This window comes from Chaetodon trifascialis, chromosome 6 (genome assembly GCF_039877785.1).
Source record: "Chaetodon trifascialis isolate fChaTrf1 chromosome 6, fChaTrf1.hap1, whole genome shotgun sequence".
In the NCBI taxonomy this organism is placed as follows: domain Eukaryota; kingdom Metazoa; phylum Chordata; class Actinopteri; order Chaetodontiformes; family Chaetodontidae; genus Chaetodon; species Chaetodon trifascialis.
The window spans coordinates 23349487-23360909 of record NC_092061.1 but is presented as its reverse complement, the minus strand read 5'-3'; the positions used below and the strand labels follow the sequence as shown (position 1 = coordinate 23360909).

Below are 11423 nucleotides of genomic sequence, written 5' to 3'. Positions count from 1 at the left end.
CATTTTAATTGTTTCTTTCATCATTTTTAACCCCAGGCTTCAGGGTCACCGTGTGGCGATTTGTTTGGTAACTGAATTTCTGATTGTTCATAATTCTTGCACCACTACAGCTCACTAAAACGACAGAGGTCACACCACCTGTACTCACTGAGGCTCCATCTTATAGGGGCCCCGAGTTAAAATCTAGTGAAGGCTCTTTATTATTTACCTTTACACTGTGCTCACTGTGCACATACAGTGGGATAAGGCGTCCATAGAGGCCGACAGTTCATTTTAATAGCCTGTTAAAAAAATCACAACAAACACATTTGACTTAACATTTTTGTCTCTGGATAGAAGTATTCAGAAAATTTCGCAAGTAGCTTTCACATTTCAACATAATACAGGCCATACTTTTTTTTACAGTAGATACAGTACATGTCGTCCATTTCTGTTTCTGCAAGTAATTAATTGATGGTGAACCTCTGATACAAACAGCATGTTGTCAAGTGCAGCTGATGCAGGTAATCCCAGACATGAGAGAGGCGGTGCGCGCACAGTCACAATGTGGGCGCGGGCTTACGTAGGAAATTCGGCGCGCGAAAGCTGGAGCAGGAAGTGAGAGTAGCTGAAGGGAAACGGCGGCCAGTCTAGGATTTGAATCTATCAAAGTACTTCCATAATCTGAAAACATCTACATTAATATGGCAGACCCGAAGGTGAGGTCACGCGTTTTAGGTCATCTAATGCATCCTTTTCTTCTTAAAATCGGAATTTTGTGACAAATATTGTATTTTACATGTCTTAAACTTTGTAAAGGAAGCTGAGAGCCAGAAATGCCGACAATGATGTTGTCTTTCACAATGCTAGAAAAGCTAATAAGTATGTTTTCAAGGCTATATGATGTAATGAATGCTTGAGAACTTTCTGACGAACAATTGGCGTTAGAAATAATCAGTGTAAGATATAAACTCTTTAAGCAATACAACGTTGACGAGCTCAGAAGTACTCTGAAGTGTGCAGCCAGTCAGCATGTTAACATTAGCCTTCTACTCTGATCAATAGCTGCTTAGGGAGGCAATGGCCACAACGTTCCCGACGAATTAACTAAATTGTCTCAGTGGTCGATTATTTGAGCAGAGTGTTTTACAATCTGCATGTAACTAGCTGGCCAAAGACAGTGGTTGATCTTGGTCCCTTGCCTTTGTCTGCGAAGTACAACAGTTGCTAACATTAGTTGGCTAATGTTAGCTTCATTAGCAGGGCGCTGGAGCCTGTGACTGCGTATTATCCGGCAGTTTACTGTAAGATGGTTACATTGATTTGAATGCAGGTTAGCCCTAAAATCATGTCACCTAATGTTTAGTTCCTCCCATTTTAATTGTAGAAATAGTGAGTGACACGCATCGTGTCAGAAGCCAAACGCTTAAGTTAGCTCTCAGCTAGCCCGCTAGTGAAAGGCCTTGCCAGGCAACTTCACAATGAGTTGTCTCTGAGAAACAAAGTTCAACAACTATTTGTTAACATTATTGAAGTAAAATGCAACTGCGACAAACGCATATGATTAATACATCCGCCTAATCATTTAAGCTAGTGACCCTATAAGATTAGTTATACCGTTATTTCATATTGCATCCTTAGTGCCTGTAGCCGTTATATATAGCTTGCCTCTTTTAGCTAATGCGCAAAGACTTAACGCTAGTTACGTTATACTGGTGCACAGCTAACTTGCTATGGCGCTAACTAGTAGCTGAACGGTAAATCGAAGTAGGTTTGCCACCCTGAAGAAAGCCAAGTGTCTGGCGTATGCTCAGGTTTTTATCCACTTCGGGATGCTGCACATCGTTCAAGTTAGTTGCTAAGGGCTTTTTCACACTTTGTCTCAGGTCATGCACTTTAACACTTTTTTGCAGATAGCCATCTTTGTCCAGTCGTTTTTGCATGAAGAATATATATGCTCTTGCTATGTTAGCGATGTGCGTTTAGTTTTACAAGCATCAACGTGAGAACATGTGCCCTCAAATAGAATTAAAGATGCTTGGCTCAGCAACAACGCTTTGGTAAAGGCTTTGCCAGTTCCACTACAAAAGCTATACTTAACCAATGAGCCTTTAAATCCCTCCATTGAAGCATCTGTGGCCTGTTGGTCAGTTGTCAGAAGTCACTTTGTTCCAGTGACTTTCAAAGAATCACTCTGAAAGATACTATGGTTTTTGGTTGACTCGTCCCCTGCTTTTCCTCTTAGGAACAAGAAGAGCACGAAACTACTGCAGAGGACTCTAATCACGATCCCCACTTCGAGCCCATCGTGTCCCTTCCTGAGCAGGATGTGAAAACATTAGAGGAGGATGAGGAGGAACTCTTCAAAATGCAAGTTGCTTTGATGGCCATCTTTTGTTCATTCGCATGTTATTTGTCTCACAAGTGTGATGAGCTAATACACGTTTTGCTGGCCAGTACGCTGGTGTTGTCACTAAGAGTGACATCCTGTTAATGGAGTATTCCACTCTTTTCCCAGGCGGGCTAAACTATATCGTTTTGCCTCTGAGAACGACCCACCAGAGTGGAAGGAGAGAGGAACCGGTGACGTCAAGCTGCTGAAACACAAAGACAAGGGCACAATCCGCCTCCTGATGAGGAGAGACCGAACCTTGAAGATTTGTGCCAATCACCACAGTGAGTCAAGTTGACAAATATAATTCAATTGCTGTTTTATATCACAATATCAAAAAGAAGAAGAAAAACTAACTATAATAACACAAATTAAAACATCTGATTTCAAAATCAAATCTGTCAGACTTCAGTATGTATGGTATAGCAAAATGTAGTGTACACACAAAGGTACCCAAGGCATAGCTGAACATGCTGACTTGTGGGTGTATATGTTCATTTGCCTAAACCTTCAGTTTTGTGTTTCCACTGCAGACAGTACTCTTAAATGTAGGAGAGGTTGTTATGTTTGTTCTTCTCAGTATGTGGCTGTTTATTATAACAAGAAGACAAACTTTGTTAGAAAAAAGGCTGCAGGTAGCAAAGAAAAATGCAAGTTTGGGAAATGTTATTTCAGAGTTCAGACGAGGAGAGCATTGAGCCCTTTGTCTCAAAAGAAAAGACAGTTCTGTTGACAATCAGCAGACTGCAGTGTTTCTAGCTCCATCATTAAGTCTTGGGTCAGTGTGCTCCGTCCCTCAACAGAGGGTTAAGGAAAAAAAAGGGATGACAAAGGATGTCCTGCTGTCTCACTGCAGGCTTGGTGCAGCTTGGCAAACTGGTATTCACCATCTTTTTTTCCTTTGTGTACCAATTAAGTTGACATCCCAAGCTTATAATTGTTATGTTCAGTGACTTTGACACATTGCATGACATCACAGAGCCATGCTTGGTGGAATCAACATTTACACATGCAGCAGATTTGCTCAGATAAGTGCTTTGTACTGAATATTTGTATTCCCCTAAACAAATGCAAGTACGGTTAAGTGGAGAACAAGAAAAAAAAATGTAAGGGGACTTTTAACAGGGATGATGGTTTTCCCAAGTGTAGTAAATATGGACTACTGGTTCTGGCAAGAAGAATGTTTACATTATATAATTAGCAATTATTAGCAAAAGCATTCCAACTAATAGTTGTGCAACCACTAGATATGCTAACCTCCTGCATGGTACATGCTCTCTGTCTTTGTGTGTTAACCTTGCTCCCCTCTTGTGAACTACAGTTAAACCTACAATGGAGCTGAAGCCCAACGCAGGCAGTGACAGGGCATGGGTGTGGAACACACTAGCAGATTATGCTGATGAAAGCCCCAAACCTGAACTCTTGGCAATCCGCTTTTTAAATGCAGAAAGTAAGTATTTACACATCTAATCCAATATAACATTTGAAAGGTGCTCAAACCAGTGTTAAATTTCAGTTACATCATGATCATACTGAAGGGACAAGCTGCTTTGAGAGGCCCATTTTCTGCATCGAAAGTTTGGGCAACAACACCCAGCTGCTATATTTTCTTCCTTCTTTTCCTGTATTTCCCATTTGGCAGTGCAGCATAATTAAGCAGTCTCATTGACCGTCATACAACAGCATGGTGATGTGACAATATGCTAATTTTCTGTTCTGTTTACAGATGCACAGAAGTTCAAGGTCAAGTTTGATGAGTGCAAGGAGGAGGTCAGAAAAAATGTAGAGGGAACAAGTACGTGACAAATTTTCCTAATGCAGTATGTTAAGTTTGATGAGATTCAGGGTATATAAAACATGTCTGTCTGCAAATATAGTGTTTTCACAAACCAGTTATTTAAAATGGGAATTGCTTAAGCAAAGAGTGCAGTGGTTTACTTGGGTCTGTAATCCATTTTACATCATATCATAATGTAAAACTAGGGGTAACATTACAGGTCATATGTCAGGGTGAATGAGAATGCAGACTCACTCTGTTCTTTGCTGCTCACTCCAGCCTGGAACTTTTTCTGTCTGCTACATGAACATGCAGAATGTAACACTTGACTGGCTTTCTAAAAGGCTGGTGCCACTATGTTCTGCTACATTACAATTCAGATTTTTCACAGGTTACCTCTGTTTTCTAATGTAACCACAAAAGGCCACAGGGTCCACCTAAACCCACAAATGAACTACAGTGACTGTATGAAGAGGTGGGGTATTCTTAAGACAATGAGTTGAGATGCAAACTGTCACTACTTTTTTAGTTGATTGCACGTTTCACTGTTTTGCAACAGGCAACACTGATAGTGCAAACAAAGTGGCAGAGAAGCTGGAGGAACTCTCCGTAAAAGACGGGGCGTCAGAGGAAAAGAAGGAAGAGGACAAAAAGGAGACTGAGAAGAAAGAAGAGGAAAAGGTGAAGGCTGAGGAGAAGAATTGAGAACCAAGAACTTGCTTTGCTGATCTTCAATTTATCAGTTTTTCCTCTTTTTCTACAATAGACTCGAAATGAACTGAATTTGGACACTTGCATATTATTAGTTTTTTTTATTATGTTTTGCCTCAAGATCACAAGTCCTTGATGCCACTGGGGGGAAAAAATACAGGATAGTGGATTAATGAAAAAAAAGTTCTCCCCCTCCCTCCCCTTTCCCTCTGCACCATGGAATGCCACACGTTACATCCTTGTCATCTACAGTTCAATGTTACTTTTGACAAACTGTGAAAAGAGGCTTGTGATAGTGATAATTCCCACATTGGGGTATTTTTTTGTTTTCTTATTCTGAACCAGAGTTTGTTTATAGGGAAAGAGGATAATGTAGCCTGCTTGTTAGCAGCACAGGGTCAGGGACCAGGCATTATGGAGGTGCATTGTAAATGTAGAATCCCATGATGCATCTCAGTGGGCCTTCTTACCCTGTCCACTGTCCATGCTTCCACAGTTAGAAACAGCAAGGTGAAGACTTCTCAGTGGATGCCTTGTAGAAATAGGTCTTTCTCGGTTCCTTCAGTCAGTTCTGTCGGGAACTGACTCGAAGAGGAATCCACTCCACAGACAGTTGAGGGGCATCAGATGCATGCTGCAGATCGCTGACTGATAGGAGATCAGATGCACTTACCTAAGCATTTCAGTTTTTTTTCCTTTTGTTTTAAATATCTAAAAGAAAAAACCCTCAAAGTCCAAAGTCAACGGTTCAGCAGAGTTCGGTGCAGCTATGCTCTGACTTAAGTTCCTCACCAGGAAATCAAGTTTGTATTTTTAGATCATAACATTCCCAGAATTTAAGCATGTAGAGTGTATGTAACAGAGTGCCCTATCTGATCTGTGTGCTCACCACCCTCTCCTTTTCTTTCCACTAATTGAGTTCTTAACCTTGCCTCTAAAGCGCATCTAAGTGCCAGTGCATCTGTAAATACATGTATATGGTTGAAATGTTGCTTTTCATTTGCACTCAAATGACTTGAAATGTTTCCTCCACCTTCGAATAAACGCTGTCAAAGACCACATGTTTGCATTCATATAAAAACCGCTTGTTTCCTGGGATAGCTGATGATAAAATGTGCAGTTTGAAGAAATTCTCTGTATATTAAGACAAGTTGTAAGAGCCAAAGCGAGATTACAGGTTATATGAAATGATTAATCCTGCAGAGGTTTGTATTGCAGTCTGACTAATAAGATGAAGTTAATGTCAGTGTTGTGCAGGTTTCCCACATTGTACCCTCCTGTAATAATCATTCTCATTCACTCAAAGAGTTGGAAACTTTATTTGCTCTGCTCAGGTCATTGGGAAATATTTCCTCTTCACAAAAATAGGAACGCATGTACATTTATAGTATATTCTATATTTTAATACATATTGAACTTTATATTTCTGTTTCTGAAAACAAACTCAGCCTGTGGCTGATGGAACAGATTCATTGCTGACTGTCAGGAATGGTCCCTGACCTGCAGTGATGTCCATCCCTAAAGAGAACATTGGACTAATGGCAGTCATCTATAGAGGAATGACATCGATAGTGTTTGGATATGTGGTCAAACAGGGTCTGAAAGTCATCATAAACGGGTATTTTCAGGCAGCTCAGGAGCTAACAATATTCAAGCATTTCAAAATGTTCCATTTAGCTGTTCCACTGACACTTAACCATCAGATTTGCCCTGTATACCACAGCCTTAAAACACACAATTTTTAAACAATTCAGAAATACATGACTTGAAGAGAGTGTCCAGTGTTACCTCACATGATGCTAAGGCAGCTGGGTGAGACCTTAAAAGGGAGACCACACTAGCCAGAAGGTTGTAACGCTACAGTGAGTTTTGATAACATCCAACCTTGTCAGGAAGCAAGACTCTACCACAGCTACCAGCCTTTACACTCAGGAATCTATGAATACATCAGAAGTGGGGAAAGAATAATGTCATTTCATAATTAAGAAAGATGATGTATTAGCTCATACATTGGCATTTCTTCCACAACTTTCTGTTCAAATTTGAGTCTAACTCGCTCTCGTCATGCCATTTGCTGCTGAATACAAAACACTAATGGTATTTCATTGTCACATAGTGTACAATAGTGTTTGAACCAGCCACATTTCATCGTGTATGAAACAGCTTTTCCTCTCAAAAGGCAACAATGGTTTATTAATGAGACTGTAGCTGAACCAAATCTACCAATTAACACCCATGTAAATTCTGTTGGTGCTGAACAGAAAGAAAAACCCTCAACCTAGATATCATGGTCAAAAGTAATACATGTTATGCGATATGGTGGGGAAAAAGTTCCACATTAACTGAATAATACCGGAGCTGTGCCAGACAGCTGCTGCAAACTGATTGATTTGACATTTTCAGTCTTCAAGATGTCACTGTGACATTGTCACCCAGTTTCTGTCTGAGAAATTAAGGTGTGTAGCCATTTTTGGCACTGAAATCTCAAGGCAGCTTCTGCTAAAAGCCCAATCTTTGACTCACAGCACACACTGACTATTCAGCGTGGATCGTGTGACTGATCACCCGTCAAAGATTGTGACTTTAATGTTTCCTCAAAAATCACATATCTTGTAATTACATTTCATCATACTTTTTTTTTACACTGCAAGGTAGAACAAGCTATATTTACTTCATGGATTTTGCCCATTATCACCATCTTATTTATTTACTGAATTTAGAATTTATCAACACAAAACTCCACTCAAAATAAAGCATCCATTCCAGGCTTCATTATCTGTATAAAAAAGATGTATCAAACATAGTTTTTTAAAGGTTGGGTATATAAAAAGGGAACAAACTGATTTAAAAAAACTCAGATATAATGAATGGATGACCAGTTATCTTCATTTCACTACGGGGACAATGGCTTGTTTCACTGCACCTTTCCATTCCTATGATTATAGCACAAACATAACATACATGCTAAACAAACTTTCTTTTTTTTTTTCTTTTTCTTTCTTTTTTTTTTTTAGACAAAACAAACAGAAAAGTTGTTTTGGTTGTGCACGGCTGGACTTGTTCTGAACTCCGTGGGAACCGTTGGGATGAGGTATTCTGCTCTTTCAGAATGCTAATTAAATCTGCCCAGCACTTGCATCATGTTGAAATCCCCCGACTGAACTTCACCAAAACAAACAGAAATCTACGATGTGCTGCACCTTCGTTAAGCGGGCTAAGCTAAACGCGAGCCCTGAACAGGTGACATTCATAATGTATGAACTAATATCAGCTAGCATCTCTGCTGCTTGCAGTCATCCCTGAGAAATTCCTTTTTGACAAACAAGGAATTTCACTTTGAATGAAAAGAAAGCCTTTCTCACGAATTTGGAATGCAACCAGCAGACATGACGCTTCCCTCTCGATATCCCTTTTCCCAGCTTATCGTCTCACAGGTGATGCTGCTCTAACTGACCTGTCCTCACTTCTCAAAGCTGTACAACTGCACCAAATATGCAGGAGATGACATGAACAGTACAAGTTAATGTGAAGCACCTTGACTCCTTGAAGTCAATTGACTCGTAAAGGACGTTAGTCTTCTCGCAAAGGTCCGTGGTGAGGATGTCATGTTTCTGTTCAGCCTGCAGTGCTGGAGCAAAGTTCGTGTGTGACATTTGGAACAACGTACGCTTCATGACCACAACTGAGAGACAACAGTAATAACATTGACAATCTGTTGGACGGTCCACTCTTACGACCAAGATGATGAGCCACAAAATGTTAACGACAAGACCCTCCTCACACATAAAGCCTGCAGCGGGATCAACTGACAACCACCCCTCTGGTACAAACCCACACGGACATTTGGCTTGACAGACCCACACAAGAGCAGACAGATCCTGGGATTGGGTAATGACTCCAAAACAGGGAGTGCTATGTGCCCCTGATTGGCCGTTATCTGGACTTCACAAACATAACAGAGAGGAGAAAATCTCTTTGCAGCTGGGTGTCCGTTGTTGTTGGAGGTGGATGTGGTGTCCAGGCTCACACTGATATCTCATAAGTGGTGCCTCCTACACCTGTCACCTTTTTGACATTACTGTGGCGACTGGGGCTGAGGGTGGCACCCTGGGCACTGGGGTGGCAGTCCATCTGCCCATTAACTTTCATGGCCTCTCTGAGTGGAAAGAGAAGAACAGAGACAATGATTCAACACTATTAGTCAAAGAGATTCAACACAAACCGAACAATGAGGGATGTGGCAGCATGCAGATTACTCGTGTGTGGCGTAACAGTTTGAAATGACAAAAGCAAGAGTTGCACTGTGGATGATTACTTGAAAGTGTAGTTGTTAGTGAAGGAAAAGGCTTGGAAATGTTAGGCGAGTGGGTGAAAAGCATGCAAAAAGAAAAGGAAATGAGGAGTCACACAACTTTATTCATCTGACACTCGTGAAATAATACAAAAATGGATATTTTACTAGAAAGGCAAATATATAAATCAAAACAGAACATTAAGAATTCACACCAGTACTTAATATGAATAAATGGACGTAACAGTCAAAAAAATACCATACACCATTCACAAATGCTACACATTTCCTCAGTTAGGACTAGTACACTAGTGCCGATGAACTGCTGGCTGTGCCCATCAGAATGTGCCCACCAGTCCCCAGCGGCTCAGTACAATGCATGCAGTCCCACAGGGGCAATGTTAGGGTTCATACCTTGGGCCCCCTGGACGAGGTGAGTCTGTCCTCTCATGGGCACTGATGTAGGAAAGTTTCTGGTGGGAGTAGGAGGGGGATCGGGGCACAGCAGGGGAGTGTGGATGGTGAACTGGGGAGCGATAGGGGCCCTCGGGGGCGGTGGCCCTGCTGTGGCTGCTGTTGGTGCTACTGTGATCTGTGTGCAGGGAGGTGGATGAAGTCCTTGGGGCGCGGCCCAGCGTGGAGCCAGCATGGCGCAACACAGGGGTTCGTTGCCCGTAGCTCACCAACCCGACCCCCATCAGGTTGTCCCTGGAGCCTCCATAGGCTGGGGGTGTTGGGCCTCTGGAGCCAGGGGCACGAGGCCCATCTGGGTAGCAAGCATTGGTGGGTAGGCCATAGCCCCCATCAAACACACCAGAGTCCTGGGCATAGATATGGGTCTGGGAGCGCCCATGCAACATCTGCCGCTTCTCCCTCTCCTCCATCTCCTTTCGCTCCTGGATGGAGGCCATGATGGTCTGGGAGAGGTTGTCGTAGCGCACTGGGGATGGGTCCCTGTCCCTTGCATGAGGGGACTGCCTTCCCACCCCCCTGGGTGGCATCACTGGACTGTAGGTGGGGGCGACCTGGTGCCTCTGCATTTCAGGTTCCCGGATGTGGCACATTTTGGTGGGCAGGTAGGGCGAGTGGAACCCCATGGAGGGCATGCCACGATGGGCCATGCACTCACTGGCAGTGGCTGGGGAGAGGCTGGGGTTGAGCAGGCTGTCATAAGACAGGCTGCCATTACGGTTGGAGAGTGTGTTGGGTGAGAAGACACTCTTGTAGGGGGTGGAGGTGACTGTCTGCGGCTGCAGGGCTGGGAGGTGGCCTTTCTCTGGCCGCCGTTGACCCTGCTTCAGGCTGTGGGAGCGTGAGTTGATGGGGTCAGAGTCCAGCTGGAGGGGAGAGGACTGGAAGGTGCGGTGGAGAGGAGCATTGGTGTACTCCGGCAGGTCCAGGTTTGGCTCAGATCGGTAGTCATGACCACGGACACCCTCTTCCATGATGGCCGAGGTCTTCCTGTCATCTGTCATAACAATCTGAGGAGCACACAGAAGAATAATACATCAAATATGAGTGGGAAAGTGAACAAAGTCATTGTCCTGAACAACTGCTGCTCATGATTTTGCACAAAGCAAAGCACCCCTGGCTATGAGTGGAGCGACTAAGCATAATAATAATGATACGTCATTAAGCGTGTATCATGTATGTAAGTGCAAAACAAATCATTTCTTACCTTCTCTCCAGCAGTGTGGTAGTGGACTTTAGGCATGGTGCCAAAGGACGGCCTGAATTTGTACATGGCTGGAGTGGAAGGGTGGGTCTTACCAGAAAGAGAACTCTCTAAAACACACAGAGAAAGAAGATCAGAGTTGACAATGTGCAGATAATAGAAATTACACTGTTATACAGGCTCTGATTGAAAGGCATTTCTGGGGGAAAAGACAGGCCCTCTGAGCTGAATTCTATTATCAGAGTAAAATGGCTGTGGGAATTGTGTCCCTGAAACCCACCACTGTTCCTGCAGAATGAAAATGAATTGTAGTGGATGGGCAGTCAGATGGAAGGAGTCCATTCTGTAACTGATATGTAGCACATTTGAGTTCTGCAACAGCCAGCTGTCCATCCTTGACCAACTGCCATATCCCCAAGCAAAGCCTGAAACCTCTTAGCAAGTAGCTGCTTCTGTGCTCTGGTGGACGTGTCGCTCTGATATGCAAAGAATTCCTGAACATTTGTGAGTCCCCTAAATTGCCTTTCGAAAGGGAAGCGATTCATCTAGACAAACTGCAGTACTTTAAAGTACCACCAGGCAGTGGTAGCACTCCGTG

The 11423-nt window shown here is 42.9% G+C and overlaps 2 protein-coding genes and 1 non-coding gene across 3 annotated transcripts in view; 2 read left to right on the top strand and 1 right to left on the bottom strand.

The window, feature by feature from the left end:
• Positions 1–572: 572 nt before the first annotated feature.
• Positions 573–5918, top strand: ranbp1 (RAN binding protein 1). Its single transcript, XM_070964145.1, has 6 exons — positions 573–698; positions 2225–2349; positions 2498–2655; positions 3693–3821; positions 4098–4166; positions 4708–5918. Exons 1-6 carry the CDS (start codon positions 684–686, stop codon positions 4851–4853), a joined length of 642 nt encoding a protein of 213 aa, XP_070820246.1. The 5' UTR covers positions 573–683; the 3' UTR covers positions 4854–5918.
• On the top strand, positions 4394–4522 carry LOC139333209 (small nucleolar RNA SNORA77). The gene has a single exon (XR_011602313.1). It is a non-coding gene; the product is annotated as a small nucleolar RNA SNORA77 (small nucleolar RNA).
• Positions 5919–6156: 238 nt separating the features above from the next.
• zdhhc8b (zinc finger DHHC-type palmitoyltransferase 8b) overlaps positions 6157–11423 on the bottom strand; it is a 66857-nt gene continuing 61590 nt past the window's right edge. The window contains exons 9-11 of the mRNA XM_070964143.1: positions 10829–10935; positions 9565–10631; positions 6157–9015 (exon numbers count right to left, since the gene is read on the bottom strand). Of these exons, the coding sequence (XP_070820244.1) occupies positions 8883–9015; positions 9565–10631; positions 10829–10935 (1307 nt within the window). The 3' untranslated portion in view covers positions 6157–8882. The remainder of the gene's footprint in view (positions 9016–9564; positions 10632–10828; positions 10936–11423) is intronic.